General features: G+C 42.6%; 1 protein-coding gene across 2 annotated transcripts in view; it reads right to left on the bottom strand.

Moving 5' to 3' along the window:
* Positions 1-17,045, bottom strand: part of MORC4 (MORC family CW-type zinc finger 4) — a 51,952-nt gene extending 34,907 nt beyond the window's left edge. For both annotated transcript variants that reach the window (XM_045787459.2, XM_045787460.2), the window contains exons 1-7: positions 16,670-17,045; positions 16,477-16,549; positions 10,775-10,907; positions 5,221-5,438; positions 4,427-4,574; positions 2,013-2,145; positions 1,588-1,716 (exon numbers count right to left, since the gene is read on the bottom strand). In XM_045787459.2, coding sequence (XP_045643415.2) covers positions 1,588-1,716; positions 2,013-2,145; positions 4,427-4,574; positions 5,221-5,438; positions 10,775-10,907; positions 16,477-16,549; positions 16,670-16,771 — 936 coding nt within the window. In that variant the 5' untranslated portion in view covers positions 16,772-17,045. The remainder of the gene's footprint in view (positions 1-1,587; positions 1,717-2,012; positions 2,146-4,426; positions 4,575-5,220; positions 5,439-10,774; positions 10,908-16,476; positions 16,550-16,669) is intronic.
* Between the last annotated feature and the right edge of the window lie 3,201 nt (positions 17,046-20,246).

Below are 20,246 nucleotides of genomic sequence, written 5' to 3'. Positions count from 1 at the left end.
TGCTGCCCCAATCACGAATCACTTAACAAAGCCAATTAGATCTTCAAATTTACTCAGGAGAATTTTGGTTTTTAACAATGAATATGAGTTGCTCTGATACAAGCCCACAGAAGAAAGAAGCTGGAGGGCAGAAACGTGGTTCCCTCCTCCCCCCCCCCCCCCCCCCCCCGAGAGAGTAGTTAGAAAGGACTTCTCTAAAACCGGCTCTGTTAAACCTAGGACACTAAGATCCTAGCCTACATACAGTGATATTACAACTAATTAACCTACAGAGGTAACAATGCTAGCTCTGAATTTGTTAACGTGGGCTTGTCCGGGGCTCTTTTTTTTTTTTCTTTTTAAAGCTTTTGTAATAGAGAAGGTATGTGTTCCCAAAAAAGGAGAAAATCGATTGACTTACGAGTAAGGACTTACACTGCTTTTAAAAAAGGGAACAATGATTTCTAATTTTTGGTCAGGGAAGAAAGGCAAAGCAAACTAGATAATGCCTCTGATAAAGCAAATCAAGTGTGAACATGTTTCTTGGGCCAAGAGCTGTGTTTAATTACTAGAAAATAAATTATAAGAGCAATTCTTCCCAACCGCTTAGGAGTTCACACCCTTTTGAAGACTTTGTTTCTACCCCAAAAGCCATCAACAGAGATGGACCTCATTTCCATAGTTCATCTTAAGATTTTTTTCAAGCATCTTAAATCCATTCCCAGTGCAATGGGGGGTAGAAGTGAAAATCAGTAATTACTCCTTTGAGTGGCTGCCATTATGACAAGTACCAGGAAATCCATGTCAAACTTGTCGAAGATTTACCTCACCTTAGAAAATCAACCTTTAATTTCCACTCTCCTAACTTCCATCAATTTAAGTCTGGACTTATTACAACAAAAATCACACTATGCCCAAAAGATTAACAAGTTTTAGTCAATATTTGCTTATTTCAATCAATGTAACTGTAACAAAATTCCAGTACAAACCAAACGGCGTGGATCATTCCTCATTGCAGAGATTCTCAAACCTGGCTACTCATTAGAATTAGCCAACAATTTAAAAATAAATAAATATTTCCTATTTAAAAAAGAGAATTCAGAATCTATTGAACCAGAATCTCCAAAATCTCAGGATGTTGTGTGATTTTAATAATTTCCAGGCGATTTCTGATAAAAACTGATACATCGATTAGCATTTAAGAAATACCTTTAAAAAAGAAAGAAAAGAAATACCTTCCCAAAGAATATACTGTAGGGATGCCTGGGTGGGTTAGTCAGTTAAGCACCCGACTCTTGATTTCGGCTCAGGTCATGATCTCAGCGGGGTCCTGAGATCGAGCCCAGTGTTGGGCTCCATGTGGAGCCTGCTTGAGATTCTCTCTTCCCCTCTCCCTCTGCCCCTCCACCTCTCCCTGCTCTCTCTTTTTCTCTCTCTCTACAAATACACACACACACACACACACACACACACATATATACTTTAACAGGATTTGTATTATAACACAACATTTTTCAATTGGAAAAAGAAAGGTTTTTGTTTTCCTATGCCAACTTGGAAATCTAATCCTGAAATGAAGAGGTCAACTTCATGTAGTTGTAAGGATACTGTGAAGGTAGGTTTATATAAATCATATCCTACATTGGCCAGGCTCTTGGCAATCATCTGGGTAGTCACCTTCTTTTGACGCAGAAAAATTTTCATTCGTGGCTTCATATACAGAATACCACAAAATGCCTATGGAACAGTGAAGGGAAAATTATTATAGGACATTGTCAATTCTACTGACATCCTCGTAAAACACTGCTAGTGACTGAGATCTATTCTGGGCAAAGATTTGGCTTAGTTTCTACACCTTGTTATGAAAGTGCTATTGATTCTATTAGCTATAGTGGAGACAGTGAAAAGGAATCCTAGCACAGGGCTAAGAGTTTGTCATCTTTACCTAACTAAAGTGAGATCTTGTTCTATAATATTTTCAAGTTACAAGAAACCTTACCTCTCATTGTGAAAGGAAAACCACTCTTACTCACCCGTAAAGAATACTCGGTTTCTGGCAGCTCACAGGTAACACCACCAGGCTCTTTTTCTTCTGTGCCAAAGTCTGATACCAGGATGTCATACTGATCTGTATCAAAGTCCAACTCAGACTTTCCATCTTTATTTCTGGGTAAAAGAGACAAGTACCAATCTAACAAATACTGGCTCCAAAGGACAAAAATGCACTAGGAACCCAAGAGAAAAGAAACAACATGAGCCAAAACTCAGACACCTATTTCTTTCCCTATCAGTGCAAAGGAATTTATAGTTCTATAAATTCTCTATAAATTACTTGGTTTGAAGATCACATAATATTTAGAGGTATTCCCAGTCTAAACAAATCAACTATGTTTCATAGAAGTGGTGATGCCAGGTACAGAAGAAAAGGGAAAAAAAGGGGAAGGTGGAAATGTCTGATCTGATAAATCAAATGGATGTCAGCTGCCCTCACAGTGCAATCTTAAAATAGATCCCAGCTTTCTGGGTATTGCTGGGTAGGTCATTCAGCATCATCTTCTCCAACCGAATAAATAGAGGAATGAATCAAAACCTACTTCTGATTTCAGCAATGGTATAAGGACTAATGAAATACCAAGATTCCCCAGATCTAATCCTATTTCTTCAAGGGGGAAAAAAGGTTGCTATAGAAACAGCATATATCTGCGAGTCCTCTGGAATATCATTTATGGAATTATCATTTAGCTCTAATAGTACTCCTATTCCTTCCATAAGGATCTTTCTTCTTCTCATAATCCTTTTGGGCCACTTAGCTTTGATCCATTCCAAGATCACTAACAACTGCCAGGGTAAAAGGGCAAGACCCATCTTTGTTCCTAGAAAAACTCAAAACAAATGACGGGCTATAGAGAAAACATATATCAGAACAACAGTTCCCAAAGTTTGTTCTGTGGAATCATAGTCCCCCCAAATACTCAAATAAGAAATAACTAATATGGGTTGTTTGACTGAATAAAACTGGGAAACAATTCCTGGCCCTCAAGGCCACCTCAGGTTCCACAAGCTCAGAGCCGCAGTGTTGCAAATGTAGCTCCTTCTTCAGGGCTGGCCCAGAGCCATTATGGTCTGTATGAAGCCCACCTCACTATAATAGCATATTCTGAATTATCCAGGGTATTCCTGATTCTTGCTACCTCACCCTACTCTCAAGCATACTCTGAGGAGACTCCCCGTCCGCCCTGCCCTTCCACCATTCACCATTCAAGGAAAAGGGGTCTGGAGAAACTGGTTTTTTTTAAATTGGGAAATACCACATACTATTATTTTGCTCTCTTAGACATTTTCAATGCAGACTGAAATAACATTAGCATATGAAAGCCTCTGAGAAGTCCTGCAATAAGACAACATGGTAAATTTTGTTTAAGCCAGCTTTCCCCACAGTTATTTGACCATGGAATCTTTTATTTACGTAATGCCTAATACCATATAACTGTGAAACAATGTACAAAGAAAAAAGTCTGCCTAATATGTTTAAATCACTGGAAACAACATAGGAAAATGATCCTTTATTATAAAAATTACATTACTTGAGATTTTTCCCAGGAGGAGACGGGAGAATCTAAATTACCAGTGTGTAAAAAAAACCCTCCTTACATTCTTCTTTTTAATTGAAAGTACTCTGTATAAACCAGCATAGTTTTTATATAGTTTTACCCAGCTAAGAAATGAGGCAAAATACTTTACCTAAGGAGAAAAGGAAGAGTGAATACATCTGGTACCCTGTTCTACTAAATATACCAGTATCCCCTCTATTTTATATAAAAGGTCTCTAGATTTTTGTGGACACTGTTAAATGCATTGCCCTTGACACGACAAGATTAAACAAATGATGACATATACTAAAGTTTTTCTAGATGGTTTTATTAGCTCCAAACGCATGATGTGAAGCCAGCCTTGTTACTGTTCAGATTTATGTGCTTCCAAGATTTTCATACTTCTAATCCAGCTACTCTGAAAGCACAACTAAGAGGTCCTTACATTTAAAGATCATATTGTGCTTTGTTATTCTAATTTGTCTTTCTCATACTTCATTTTCATTGTCAAATATATAAAATAACTATCATTATCCTATCTCAAAACAATGTCCACGAATATAAGATGTTCATAATGGATTCTGAAGATCTTAGAATAATGTTGAACTGTCTTGATTATTTGTGGCAACAGCCTCGGGATACACATGTCTCCACTTTATCAAGCTCCACATTTGACCAGTACAGACCACTTTCTCAAACGGGAGCGGTCATTCCAAGAAAGTTAAGGAAAGCTATGCAATGAGACATAAATATGTATCAAAATTTGCCTACTCTGCTTTTCTAAAGAGATTTCTGAAAATGTCCTTCATCATACTAACCTTTGCTTACTCGAATCTATCACCCTTGAGATACTATACCTGCGGATGTTCCAAATGAGAACACGAGTGCCTTTTTTGCCTGGGATGGCATCAAACTGGGACAGCAGGTCATTTTCACTGTTGAAAACTGAATAGTTCAAGATGGCTTCTAGGCTGGGCAAGGAATCCTCAGTAATAATCATTTTTTGTAAAACCAAATACAGTCAAAGAAAAATTAATATCTTAAAAGGATGCTATCAATTAGGAAGATCTGTCTTTTGGGTTGCATGTTTAGACAAAATATAGACATACAGTCAGAAGCATGGGCATTATTGCTACAGAAGAAAGGAAAAGGGGAAAATGGAGAAAGGTCGCAGAGACAAAACACCAAAATCAGTTACCCCTGCAGACTACAGCTTCAAAGATACAGTGTAAACAAAGGCTATTTAAGAAACAGGTCAAAGGCTGAATTTTTAGCCTCTTTAGAAGCAATGCGTTCAAACTTTACTGCTGTGCTGCTTCGGTCAAGACAACCTGTCATCTTACAGAAATAACAGCCTGTCTTAGGTACAGGGAAACGAGCCATTCTGCTATCAGATAAGCTGCCAAATAGTATGTATCTGAAAACAATGGATATTTCAATACAATAAAAAACATTTCTAAGCTTCTATCAACGGTACATTTATTTTTAAAAGTATTTCATACAGTGAAATTCCAGGTAAACTAAAGACACTGGAATACCTCTTTAAATATGACAACTTTTGAAAGCTGGATTTGAGCTAAGACAAGAGCTTTCTATCATAATTAGATCAGACTCATTTTTAACCAACATTCACCATTTCCAGAAAGGATATTGTTTTGCTGGTTGAATGGAACAATTGGTACAATAACTGCCTGGGCCTGGACACATTCCAGATAGGTCTGTGACAGGAGTCCAACAGTGAGAGTACCCCCATTCTTGGTGAAGACAAGAGCGTCCTTTCCTAGCCGCATGGAACCTGACTTGAAACCGTTACCAAAGACCCCGATGGGACACTGGCTCTTCTTTATTACTTTATCTGTAAAGCCAAAGCTGTAATTACACAAGAAAAAAAGAAATCAGAAAAAAAAAGAAACCAGAAAGGTAAAAAGCATCATAAGACAGGCTGACAGGCAGAATGGCTTATGAATAAACACACTTATAAAAAGTCACTCCTTCTTTCTTCCTTTCGGTACCTCTGGGCAAAACTATTAAGTGAAAACCACAGGAAATTACTATGAGGTAACGGCCCGGATTCTCCTGTGTGGCTGGTGTGTGTACACAGACACCTCCGCCACAGGAGAGTCGCACTTGATGAATGTCAAGATGGCCTCTTCTCGCTGACTAACAGGGAGAACTGGAGGCAGCCGTGGGCAGCTGCCTTTCTTGTCTAGACACAATGGTTCTGACTGCTAATAGCGAAGTTAGGGTAGGGTGAAAGTGGTGGTTATCTCAGAGTGCGCCCAAGCACGGGTCACAAAAGGAACCGATAGCAGCACTGGTCAGAAGTACGAGATCTAGGGGCGCCTGGGTGGCGCAGCGGTTAAGCGTCTGCCTTCGGCTCAGGGCGTGATCCCGGCGTTATGGGATCGAGCCCCACGTCAGGCTCCTCCGCTATGAGCCTGCTTCTTCCTCTCCCACTCCCCCTGCCTGTGTTCCCTCTCTCGCTGGCTGTCTCTGTCGAATAAATAAATAAAATCTTAAAAAAAAAAAGAAGTACGAGATCTAGATCACCCTTCTAGAAATCAGAAAAGCCAGAGGTTATATATCTTAACAATTTCCACCCTCTATCCAAAGGATAATCCTTCCAATTCTCAACCTCTGCACCATCTGCTGGGACAGTTCATTGGAATGTGGCCAAGGGATAAAAATAGGTGGGTCTGCCGCTGAATATCAGCAGGCAGCTGCGGTATGAGGGCCCTCTGGTTTTATTAGGGACCTTTCACTGTGTCACCTCAACAATCTCTGGAGCCAGATCCTTTCCCGTGCTTAGATTCCCCATTCAAAACCAAAAAAAAAAAAAAAAAAAGAAAGAAAGAAAGAAAAGAAAAGAAAAAAGAAAAAGAGAAAGAAAGATACGAAATCCAGAAAATGATGATTGGCTTCCTCATATGTCTTTCTCTCACCACAAATAAAACTAATTTTAAGGACTGCTTCTCTCCAAAGTGTACAATGTTGTACGCTATCATTCATTCGATCAATGTTTACTGAGTCCCTACTATGTGCTATGCATTGTACTAAGCACTGGAGACACAACTGTTAATAATAAAAGACATGATTCTTGCCTTCATGGTTTACAGTCTAAGGAAGGATTTCATATATTACAGATTAGATGCTTCTCCAATATCAACAAAAGAGACACTCTATCTGCCACGGCTGAGTGGCTTGGCCTTGGCTCTTACTCTTCGGAGCAGGGCTGAGGTGCCTGGTTTCTACTTCCTGAAGGCTGTGGCTTGCGCTTACTCCCTAAGAAAGAGGGACCACCTTTTAATTTTCTATTTCAAAGTGTTACACAATAAAACCATTATGTCCTTCTAGACACTTCCTAAGAGCTTTGTATATCCTACAGATAAATCTAACCAAGTAAAAGGTAATTTCTAGGGCAGCAGTTCCTTGGAAAATACCAAACGATCATTGAGTTTCTGCCATCTATGGGCCTCAGTAATCCAGGAAATAAACTTATGAAAGCTGGTGAAATTCAGGCATTCCTAATCCTCCTGTGTAAGAAGTGCTTAGAAAAGATGGGAGTGGTTAGGACGATTAAGTTATATACTGTCTGTACAGTATATTTTAAATTATAAAGTAATATTTAAACCTCAATTTTAAACTAACTCTAGAAGTCATTCTGAGAACTGTCCTGGGCTCTCCTCTACCTCTACTTCAGATCGAATGTCCTATCTAAAACTCAGGACTCTTCATACACAGTAATCTTACCTACCACACAAAATGAATCTATATGGTTATTTGGACTTAAACCATCTCTAGTGCCTCACAAGCTTCAGTTCGGTGGTTAAGGGAAAGTGGTGAAAATAGGGAGAATCTATACAATTCCCTTAATTTCCCAACCATTCCTGACTCTTCTGCCATCTAACACCCATTTTTCCCTTTGTAAGTATAAATCCTCATTGTGTTACTTAGTTTGGAGAGCCCTGATGACTATATTAGGTTGAAAAGGTAAGTAATAGCTCAGGGCCAGAGCCAGAAATGGAAAAGGATAAGAAAAACGAGAGGAGAGGAGCCGGAAGCTCTGAATTTTGTTGTTATGTTCCACTTAACCCATCCCATGTGTTCTTTTATTCCATCTACATTCCCGTGTTAGGTATTCTATTTAACTGAAAATTATGGAACGGATGTCAGATCCCGATCAAATAACTACCAAGTATCAAAGCCCTCACAACGAAGAACAGAATTGTAGGGATGTATTTTATATAGTTTGGTATAGTTCACTAATTTTCCGGAGATCTCTTGGCTTAGACAGGTGGCTTCCCTACGTTGAGTCCTGTTCTAGCCTTTCGTGTAAGAGACAGCAGTGTTTACAGACCGGGGGGAAGGGGGCCGAATACCAGCTTTTTGAGTAGAATCCAGGGAGATAGCAGCTTGCTCCCGAGTTCCTTAAAATGTCAAGATTCTAGAATCTAAGGAGATCAATTTAAACTGGGACTCTGACCAATGAAACAAACGTCAGCAAATCCGTGGACACACGAGGGCGGGCAGTGCTGTTTCCTAGATATACTGGTGATGTAATATGGAATGCGAAACAATGGAACACTGCTAAGCACAGTTATTCTCTGGCTGTTGTTTTAGAAGAACAGACCTACTAGGAAATGCACTTCTGAGCAGAGGTGGCAAATACCTTTAATCCACGGATCTGTGGCTCTTTTTAATCCTTGACCTTTGAAAGAGGTTTTCTACCTCGTGGAGAAAGGCAGCTCGGCAGCTAGACTAGATGCCTCACCCTATCGCCAGAAGCTAAAGAGCATTCACTGTGGACTTTAAAGGAATTTAATGATAGGCTTTTCCTTCTTAATTTGATTTTCATTGGGATTCTGTGTTTATGGGAGAAACTTGCTACAGTTAGACAACTATTTTATTAGCCTGGAAATAGGAAGAGTAACATGAAGAGCTGGAAAATGTGGATAGGATTATTACAAATGTTATTGTGAAATAGAATTTCAGTGGGCTTAATCATTTTGCATAATTACCTCTATTACTATATAAAAGTAGTATGTCCCTAACCAAATCCAGAAAAATGAACATACTTAATAGTTTTCAAAGCTACTGTTAAAGTTCAATTATTTATAACGAAATTGTGGTAAGTGGGATCCATGGCCAGGAGTTAGGATTGGACTAAATGAACTTTTAAATGAATGGGAACTTCTAGCTCATTCAAGTCTGTTTTAAGCTATGACCACAAATAAAATCTGGTACATATACTATACATTAATCCAGGACTCATTAAAAATTCTCTAAAATTAATTTTTCAGTATGAAGAATTGCCCAGCTCAAATTAGTGGGAAAGATATTTGGTATGATAATGCCAGAAGATACTATGGCTAAATAAGTTTCTGCCTGTTCTGCTTGTTTTGTTCCTTGGGGAGGGAACAAAATTAGGAACAGATGATACTCATCCTTCATATTTCAATTCAAATCCCACGTCTTCAGGGGATCTTTTTTTGACTCCCTAGACTAGGTTAGATCCCTCCACCATATACTCTCATAGAAACTGTGGTCTTTCTTCATAGCACTTACCACGAGATGAGATAACCTATTTAGTTGTATTACTAGTCAATTCTTTGCTATCCTTCTCACTAAACTGGCAGCCCCTAGGGAGCAAGGATGTCTATCTGGTTTACCACTTTATCTTCAGTGACTTTCACATAGGTGCTCAGTAAAAATTGGTTGAATGAATCTGGAACAAAACTTGCTGTGATTATTTTGAAATCCTCTTCCTCCTCCTTTCTCTTGCATTTTAGCTATAAGCACCAACTTTCATGGATGTAGTTCCACAGACAAAATGGAAGGCACTAAGATTTGCTGGGCCCACTATCCGACACCCATGAATTACTAAAGAAATAAGTGATTTTAGGGGAAAAATGAATACACACATAATTGGACATATCAATGTTTTGGTTCCATCCCATCTAAAATTGTATTTTTAAAATAAAATACTAACTTGAGGAGCTAAAAGTAATGCTATAAATTAAAAGATAGGGCCAACTCCATACCTTCACCAACATACTGGCCACATCTTTATCTTACTTTCTAGAAGTTTTCCTCGAATATTCTTCTAATTATGATGGTCTGAGACACAAGGTACACAGACTGCTGAGTGGTAAAACATAACATTTTAATTGGTTAATGCCCAAATGTCATTTCTTTTCTTTGATGGATCAAAGGGATTTCCCTCTAAACAGGGTTATAGAATTAGGATACCTTTAAAGAGAACTACAACCAAATGAACGTTTTCCATTTTTTATAGTTCAGAGCCCTTTCCCTCCTCCACAGAACCCCTCTTACATTGTTACTCAGGCTTCACACACTAGTTCAGGAAGCCACGTGGAGAGTAATTAACCTCATCTCTAAAAAAAGAAGAGAGAAGGAAGGAGTTGAGGAAACACTCATCTTTTCCTGAGTGATACGTGAAGATAACCAAGTACAAACTTACATTCTCAACTACAAACCTTTGAAAGTAATGAAATGAACCGAGAGTGGCAACAGAAATCTCTAATCACCGGCTCCAACAGCTAGAAGAGAAAATTCCCTAATTTTGCCATTCTACTGCAAAACCTTTCAAAGATTATGTGTATGAATGTCTTCTATTTATCTTTCGTGGGGCTTGATTATACCCGGGCATATTCACGGTTCTAACCCACAAACCATCCCAACTGCAATACTTCTGATCTAGGAGTGCGTTCAGCCTAATATAATTTGGAGGAGGTCTCAGGCCAGTGAAGGCCTCCAGGTCTTTACGCTTGCTATTCTCTGCTTGAACGCTCAACCCTTACCCCTTACTCCTTTACCTCATCCAATTCTACTACTCACCCTCAGAGCTCGGTTTAAACTTCACTTCCGATAAGACGCTTGGTCTGACTTCCTGGATCAGATTTGCTTCCCCTGCTGGCCTATCCCCCTGCATCCTATGCTTTTCTAGCACGCTTACCATTTTGTATCATGATTACTGCTGCGTTGTCTGAATTGCCAGCTAAACTGTAAGTTCTATGAGGGCAAGAATAGTGTCTATTGCATCACCAGTGCCCTGGCACATAATGTATGCTCAGTAAATATTTGCTGAACGAGTAAACGGAAAGGGAAATATTAAAGAAAATCAGGAAGCCCTAAGTAGAGTTCAGGAACTCAAGACAAGAGAAAAAGAATGAAGACATTTTTACCTGAGCATTCGGTGTAGTTTATGAGGTGTCATCCCACATCCATCATCAGTAAAGGTCAAACAAGGTTTATTCTTGACCTCCTCAACATCTATAAAGACCGTCCTGGCGGATACATCTGGATCTACAGCATTATCTGCAAAAGGTAGAAATCTGTGATATTAAACCCCTTTTTCTCGTATTGCAGTAAAATCTCTAGTTCAGTGCCCCCAGACAACGAAACTAGCCTTTATTCCCTTCAGGTGGATGTCCCCAAAGGTGGGCAGGGAGCCCTGATGGTAGTGAGCTTACTGGGATATCGGGAACAACAGGTATCGATGGCCGGTGGGGTTATGAAGCTGATTTCTAGATTTCATGTAATGACTGAACTGCAATCTGACTGTCTCCCTTCACATTTCAGGGTCTGTGGGAAAAATAACTCCTCTATACAAAGCACGTTGCTCCGTTTTCATCTTCTTACTTCTTTCTTGTCTTTCAGCCACTTCACTGCTCATGAACACACACAGTAGAGGGTGGCTGTAGAGAACAGTTGAATCTGCAGTTTCGGTGGATACTGCACACATTACACTACATCCGTGAACATTTTATTTTCTATTTTTTTTTTTAACATCACCTCCTCTGTTAAAGACCACGGACATTATCACCATCTCTGTTTGCGGCCTAAGAGGCACTGAAAGAGTTAGCAGTTCAAACTGAAACGTTGAATTGCCCGCCAGCCCGGATCCCCGTGAATGCTAACAAGCGTGCTTAGAGAGAGGGAGGGATTCTGCTTAAGTACTCTGGCATAGTCTTAAACGTGAAGCTGTCCCAACCTCATCAAATAGAGAGGGCAGAATTAAAGCAGAAAAAAAAAAGTTTCACGATTCCTGAGTCCCATCTTCATAATGGGCTCATCATTTAAGACTCCAAAGGCACCAGACAGAACCACATTCTAACATCTGGGCAAAGTTCACAGATGGCACCCCGGGGGTGCCAGTGTCTAGTAGCCACATCTTTGTGCCCCAGACTCCAGGTCACACAACTGTCAGTCACAGACACACGTACTGCAACAGTGTCATCAGGACTCGCTGGCCCGAGTGGGATGGCAGTTTGAACCATGTGTCCGATGGTTCCCTAGGCACTCTTGTCCCTACTAGCTCTTTCATCAAGACAGAGACCTTCCCGTCCACCCCGTTTTCCTCTCGCTGGCATCCTAGACTACCTTACTGATACCACAGGGCTGGGCTGAGAGAGCACCAGGGAGGGTTCTGGCCGTGTACTTGTCCCGCGGCCGCTGTTCAAATCATGGCATTTCTCCGCTGGGAACATCCCTTACAAGCAAGAGAAATATTACTCATATTCAAAATATAATCAGCAGTTTCAGTTACAACCACTTAGAAGTGTGGAATGTCCAGCAACGAAAACAAGACACGGACTGATTTCAAGGGCCAGAGTGGTGTTGCCGTGTCCATTGATAAAATCATCATCACTGACTGTAAGCTGAACAAGTCTTAACTGCAGTAGGCCATCTCCAAGAGCCCCAGAAGGAAGTTAAGAGGTTCCAGAGGGTTGATCTTTAAGGACTAGGTGGGGCCAAAGCCTTGTGTCATGTGGGAAATCAAGTGGGCCAACTTTTGGCAGGAATTATAAGCTTGACATGCAAATAGAGGCTTTATCAGAAATACAGTGTTTTACTTTGTGTGAGAGGCAGCAGTTTTTTTTTCCTCAAACTGACAGAAGGACTCAGCACTGTGAAACTGCCTACGTTGTTTCAAGAAACCACTTGGCAAGCAGGCCCTGAATCGTTTTAGGACTTATCTATCAGTCACTCTCGCTCGCAGAAAACCAGGGCCATTGAGACTGATACCTTTACCTTGTCAACGGCCAGGGCATCATTTCCGTTTTGAAAACTTTGAACATGGGAGGAAGTCTTTCTAATACTTTATGAACATTCGCAACTCAAGCACGTAACACATATCCATCCAATTCTGAGTGTATGTAACAGCGCAGTCAATGAATCAGCGTGCGCTTCTCGCAAAATCACTTTTCTTTCTTTCTTGTTTACTGCAAACTTTGTCCAAACGTTATTAGATGGTTTTTTTTTTTTTTTTTTTACGGAAACATACCAGAGAGTTTTAACACAGGCACTTCAGGAGTTACAAGGTAGCTGCCAGGAGCAGCTAGGCATCTTATCTCCTTGGCTAGAGGCTGCTGAAGTCCAGCAGGGAGGGGGCGCCCTAGCGGCCAGGGTCAGCTCGAGCAGCATGGAACGAGACAGCAGTGGGCAGCAGCACGCCCAGATTCACACGTCTTTTTGGTTTGAAGTAGCCTTCCCCTTGGCCTCAACAAATGAAATTATAATAATAACAAGGTCAGCCTCAACAAATGAACATATAATAATAAGACCCCAATCTGGTGGCTGGTTTCGATCCTCTCTCTTGCTGCTTAACTTTCTGAAAACATAATCAACGCGTGACACATGCTATCCCAGCCCTCCCAGCCTACAAAGAGGTAAGACAGCGAGAGAACCCTTGAGAACCCCAGCTCCTCTACCCCTGCCCACCACTTAGGCCCGAGTTGTACTACCAGATCCTGGGATGTCTTTATCCCCCTAACCTGGCCCATACAATCTCATGTGCTACCAGATCCCAAGGAGTCTTCTCTCTCCTAACTTGGCCCATGCTACCTGGAGCAGGAGGACCCTATCTCTGCCTCCCCTTACTCCCCACTTAGGCAAGAACATGAGAAACCAGATTCCAGGGAACTATCTTATCCCTTGACCTGGTCTTCTAAAAAAGCATTCTAACTGAATGAAGCCTCAGAGCTCATCAGAACCTGGGCCGCAATGAGAAACTGTCCCGTGACAGCCTCCGCAGACAGACAGGATGCAAGCAGGAGGTAGCTTGGAGGTAGCACCTTACAAGCCTCCCATCTTCTCCTGTTCCAGGAGGACGGCCTGTGTGGATTTTTGCAAGGCCGCCAGGGCTAAGCTGCTGCCCTACAGACAGCCTGCATGTACCTAAAAGCATTCTTGTCTAAAATTAAGGTCATCACCTTCCCACACAAGCCTATTCTTCCCCTGTTCCACACACACACACACACACACACACACACACAAACGGCCAGCATTCAAATGACCACAAGTTTGAAATTTGAAAATCATTTTTTATCCCTCACTCTCTTACCCTATGCATCCCTAAGCTCTCTCACATCTAGCTTTTTCTATTCCCGCCACTTTCTTAGTTTACAGAGTTTATTCCCACTCATCTGCATTATGTTAATACATGTTACAAGTTAACCTCCTAACTTGCCTTCTGAAATCATGGCTCTCTCTCTTTTCCAATCCACCTTTTATGCAGCTGTAAGATTACCTCTCCTGAAGCCCAGTTCTGATCAGGACTTTCCCCTGCTCAGAAAACTTCAGACTAAAAGGCCAAATACCTGGGCCTCCCAGTCACATCCTGGTCCCAGGTCACCTTTCCAACCTCATGACCTACTTGGTACTTGGGAGTAAAAAGCCCCGCGCTTGAGTTCTGGACCTGCCACTTACTAGACATGTAACCTTGGAAAAGTCAGTTAAATTCTTTGAGCCTCCACATCTTGATCTGCAGGATAAAAATAATAATGATAATAATGACAATAATAATATTAATTATAATAATGCCGTATAATAATACCTCAAAGGGTAAAGTTAAAAATGTCCTTGTGACGATGCTTTATACACTCTCCAAAGACCTACAGTTGTAACTATTTGTAAACTCCATGCTCTAATGAAACTCAGCAACTCAGTACTCTTCATGCCTTTGTTCATGCAGTTGTTTCTTTTGCCTGGAATGCCCTCCCCTCCCCACACCCGTATCCACATGTCCCAATCCTTCAAATCTCAGCTCAAATGTCACCTCCTCTACAAAGCCTTTCCTAACCCTCCTCTTCCTGGTAAGCTGGAAGTCATCCCTCCTTCCTCTGAACTCCCATAGCACTCGATATGTAGATCTTTGCTGATATATCACTTTCCATTTTGCTGTTATACAAAGCACAAACCTTCTGTACAAGTTTTATCTCCCCCCTACTAGAAAAGTGAGTCTATGTTGTATTCATTTATGTTCCTACCATGGTGGCCTCGCCCACAGTGAATGCTCCATAAATATTCACTGAATGAATGATTCACTAGAAAATTAATGCATAAGTGGAGTAGAAAAAAAAAATCAAGGGAAAACCTAAAGCTTTGGGTTACCGGTTAACCCTTTGCTCTCCTTTTCTTCCTACTGTTAATATTACCACAAATAGCTGTGATTTGGTTTTAAAATCTGTGTTTCCCTATGCATGTGTGCAGGCATGTGTGTCTATGTAAATAATACACATACACACTTGCACTCATTGAAGACATCTTGGGCCAGGCTTAGGTTCCTTAATTTAATGCTCGGCACAAAAATAATATAGTATATTGAAAACTGCAAACAGAACACATTCCTCAAGTCACCTCTAAAGTTCAGTACACAGCACAGCATCGCTATACAGCGCAGCTGTGAGGGAGTAACACACCTTGGTCTCTCATTTCCCCCTAAATAAATTGTTACTTTTCTCTCTTTTTTCTTTTTTGTGAGTTACACGCACAGAGATCTGGTTCCACCAGGCAGAGTTTTGCTCAAAGCATGGTGCAAACCCTTAAAGATACAGTCCTTGTTCTCTAGGATTCAAAGTGTGTCGAAGTCCCTTTTTTTTTCTTGCACCTTCAGAAGAACACTCATACACAATGTAAGCATTCTTGTGATGGTTGAACTAATCATCAAAGTTCTCTGTCACCCTTCCCAATAACTCTCCTGACCCTCCTGCTGCCCGCTGACTTCTTGCTCAAGACAACTCACACCGCATGGCCCCAGCAATTGCTTGGGGCTCATCTGGTGAGCTTGGAAACCAGTTTTCAAGATTTTGTTTGGTGCTACCCCGTCCCATAACCATTTCTCCCTTCTCTCCATGCCTGAAACATTTACAATGTGCTCTGTGTGCTGCATTTTGTTCGGGAATGCCTTTCTTCTTTGCTTTCCACACAGTATTTAGCACACTACTGCAAAAGCTGGTGTACTTGGCTTCAAGGGATCAACTGAAAACGCTTTAAAAGCAAACATCGGTGGAGCGAGAGGTTAAGTGCTCAGTATTCATTCCAGCGGTGTGAGGGCGCTCGTGGACCACGGACCCAGCCCTCCGCAGTCGCAGGGAGCCAAATGCACTCGTGTCATCTCTTAAAAGATGTCCCATCATTCCCAGACTCTCTGGTCCCAAAAGTTAAAGAAGTCCGTTTTCCAGACCTTTCCTCAGGACCCCGCCGGGTCCTCCACAATGCCCCTCTGCTAGCTTGGCACCCTCCGTCGGTCGCCAGTCCCTGCGGAGCACAGTTGCCTCGGGGCCCGATATTTTTATGCATCTCCTTTTGATTATTAACTAAGCTATCCTAAAGTGGCCAGAACATCACGATCCAGAGAGAAAAACCGTACGGGCGTCCTAACTCTTCGGACACACCTTGTTTCCTCAGCTTTATCCGCGGGACCTCGTCCCCCTGGCCGGAGAGCCGTCCCCCTCCTCCGCCTGCGGAGCCGGGGCCGGTCCCGACGCCCCCACCCCAGCCCCGGCCCGCCCGGCGCGGCTCCGCGCATTCCTCTCGCGTCCGCGGCACCACGTTGGCACCACTGCCTCGGGCGATCGCGGCCAAGCCCGCCCTCGCCACTCACCTAGCAGCTCCGCGATGGCACTGAAGGGTCGCGTGTGGCTGCTGGAGTTGCTCTGTAGGTAGCGGGGACTCATCTGGGGGCGAGAGAAGGTCCCGTCCCGCGTGAGGCCTCGGCCCGCCGGGCCCTCCCCGCGCGCCCCCCGCAGCCCCGGGGCCCGCGCGCGCGCGTCCGCCCCCTCGGGCCCCCGACCTACAGTGCTCAGGCGGATCCCAAAGGCCTGTGGGCCGCCGCCCGGCCGGGCCAGCCCGCTGCCAGGCGCGCCAGGGCCCGCGGGGGCCCCTCGGTACAGGAGCATTTTTTTGGCCGCCACGATACTCGCTTGCTGCCGCCGGACTCCTCGCCCGGCCGTCCCGGACTGGCCCTCGCTCACTCTCCCTCGCAGCTGGCGGCGGCCGTCCGGGGCTGGCCCTCCCTCGCTCCCACCCGCAGCTGGCGGGGGCGGGGCGCGCTCCAGCCACCTGTCCCGGGCGGGAGGGGTGAGGCCGGCAGAGCCGAGCGGCAGCCCCGCCCTGTCAGCACCTCTCCCGACCCACCGACTGCCTGCCGGGGCGGCCTCAGGGCCGTACAGAAATATGGCGACCTCCTGACAGCCGCTCCTTGATCCCCGCCCCTAATTAATTCTTGGCGCTTGCCATAGGCCAGGCCGCCGAGCGGGAAAGCGCGGGGGGGAGGGGGCGGGTGCGTGGGGAGGGGCGGGAATGAGGCAAGAGGAGGGAGAGGGTGTAGGGATTTCTGGAACGGAGTCCCAGTTAGGCTGCATGACTAACGGGCAGGATAAGACAAGTCTTACAAGTTCGAAAGACTACAGTTTTGCTATCTGCGAAGATAGCAGGCTCGCGTGATGGGAAAGCATTCTGACTGTGCTGGCTCCAGTGTCTCCAGAAGCACCCAGAACTTTCTGGAAGGCAATTGGGAAATCATCTTCAAAGCTTTGCTAGTCTACGGGGAGGCTGTTTATAAAAGAAAACATTGGAATGCACTTACATGCCCCCTAATACGGGATTGGTTAAGTTATGGAATACCCTTGAAATGGAATACTATGCAGATCTTAAAGGCCATGTTCATAGATGAATATTTATTGATGTGGAAAATATTCATGAAGGAATTAAAGAACCAAGAAGTTACAACATGTGTAACGTGATATCTTTTTTTATTGGAAAAACAAGTGTATATATCTATATATATGCATATATATTCACACATACATAATACATATGCATGCATATACACACACACAATGAAAAATGCTTAAAATGATGTATTCCAAGATATCTCCAGGTCTGGAACTATAAATTCGATTCTTATTTTTATTTGTATTTTCTAATTTTTGTGCTATTACACCCACACTGTTTGATTATAGAAAAAAAAAGATTTTTATTTTTTAAAAACATAACATTCCTTTGTATGGATGAACCATAATTTATTTGACCATCCTTCTAAGATAACAGGCTGTTTTCAACTTTTTTTTTTTTGACAACACAAAAAAATGCTGCCTCAGACATCCTCATGTATAGATCATTAATTTCTGGTACTATAATTTCTACAGAATACTGCTGTCTAATAGCATGTGCATGGGTTACTCTTAATAAATATTGTAAGATGGAAGCAATTTGACCTCCCAGCGAGTCAGCTATTTTGCCATGCTCATAGGGCTGGATATCTGGTCCTGCTCTTTTAACTTCTTGCAGATCTTTTGAATAAAAGGATCTCCTTATTGTTTTAATTTGCATTTCCCCAACTACCAGTGAAGCTGAAATTTTTGTTGTACATTTGAATCTCCTCTTCTGTAAGTGCCTGTTTATATCCTTAGAGCATCGTTTTCCTCCCATTGGGTTCTTTGCATTTGTCCTTTTTTTTTTTTGGAATCCTAAAAAAAGTTTTTTTTAAATACACAGAAGTACAGAGAATGATATCACGAACTCCCATATACTTATTACTCAGATTCAAAAATTATCAAGACTTTGCCAGAACTGCTTTGTATATTCTTTTCTTCTTTTTTTCATTGTTGTCCTCTAAAAATATGGACACTCTTCTAAAAAACATAACCCCGATGCCACTTTCATACTAAACAAAATTCATAACAACTCTTTGATGTCTTGTAGTACCAGTCCACATTCTGATCTCCTCAATTATCTCAAAAGTACACCTTTTTACGTTTGGTTTGTTTAAGCCTAGATCCAAACAAGATGCACGCATTGCACAGAGTATTTGTCTTGAACCTACTTTAATTTAAAACAGTCGCCCCTCTCTTACTTCATGCTATTGAGTTGCTGGAGAAACCCAGTCCCTTGTACTGTTGAATGCCCTACATTCTCATTTGTCTGTTTGCTTCTTCATATCGCCATTTAGCTTGCTCCTCTTGTTAGAGGAGTCAGTGTAACTTAACTATAAATCATGAGTAGGCTCTAAAGCCTTCACTAGATCCTAGAGCAGAGGTTTTTGGAAACCAGGAATGCTCATAGATGGTGCTATAGACTTCCTGTTGCGTCACATCAGGAAGTACATACGATCCAACACTTAATGATATTCAGATTGATCAGTGGGTCCAGGTGGAGGCAGCCTGAATATTCTGCTATAAAGTTCCCCGTCAGCCTTTCACTTTACGGTCTCATCAGTCGATGTTCGTTGTCTGAAAAAATTTTTTTATTGTGGTTGCAAAACAATGATTGTCTAATCCCATAAGTTCTGGTCATGTATTAACTAGGTCCCTCTGTATAGAGCTTACCCTCATCAACCACCGTGGCTGAAACATAATTCACCTAGGAAGGACAGGATCAATGCTCAATTCTTTACTTTTCATTGACAATTTTTAGGGCAAAGAGCTGGTGTCTGTGCTGGCTGCTGTGATCTGTCGGCCCATCTCCCATTTTGATAAAGGACTTTTTGGCTGAGCTGCTGAGAACACTGTTGGCAAGCCCACTCGAGCTGTTAGCCCCTTCAGGGATTGCCCAGGTACACAGAGTTGCCTCACTCGAGGTCACCAAGTTTTCTGAGGCAGCCCACAGTGGCGGACCAAAGAAGGGGTTATAAAAGGCTTGACCAGCTCAGCCTGACTTGGGACCATTCCAAAGGGTCATTCTGACTCCAGACCTCTCTGTGGGGTTGGCTAAGGCTGCTGGTGGGCCTGCCTTGCAATTCCACTGCCCCTCTGCCCTTACCAGCTTCCTTCCACAGCTGCTAATCCAAAAGACACCTCTTTTTCTTTCTTTTTTTTCCCCAAAAAACACCTCTTAGTAAGTAAGCATGCTACAATCTAACTTGCATTTCTTTTCCCGGGGAACTCAAATTATGACACTTGAAACGGAGACTTCTCCAAGAAATTGGCGCATAGATGCGATTTGGGAGCTAGGTCACTCACTGCCCGGTTGGCAGTTAGGACCACATCACAGATAGCCCCCTGCCACAAGGTGGCAGTCCTATTATTGTTAAGATCTTCACCAGGTGGTGAACTGGTATGGTGGACCGGTATACCGGTAGAAGGGAACATACGATCTGGTGTGATACATCAACTGTTTGAGCAACAGGGGGAAATAGTAGCTCTAAGACCAATAGAATGCGGTGGTTATTGAGCTCCCAAGAAGATTAAACTCCCAATGGAGACAGATTTGCTAATGCCAAAATCAGAATGCTTCCTGGGAAAGAATAGGACCTTGACACATGGTTTGGGGCTATCTAGATTGAGGCCACCAAAATCTTGGATCCCCAGATTTGCCTGCAGAACTGATCTGCCTTCCCTATTGATAATCTCCTCACCTCTTGCTTGGAGATGA

Source organism: Ursus americanus, chromosome X, assembly GCF_024610735.1.
Source record: "Ursus americanus isolate L20-20 chromosome X, mUrsAme1.1.p, whole genome shotgun sequence".
NCBI lineage: Eukaryota > Metazoa > Chordata > Mammalia > Carnivora > Ursidae > Ursus > Ursus americanus.
Note: the sequence above shows the minus strand (reverse complement) of the source record. Positions and strands in the feature narration are given on the sequence as shown.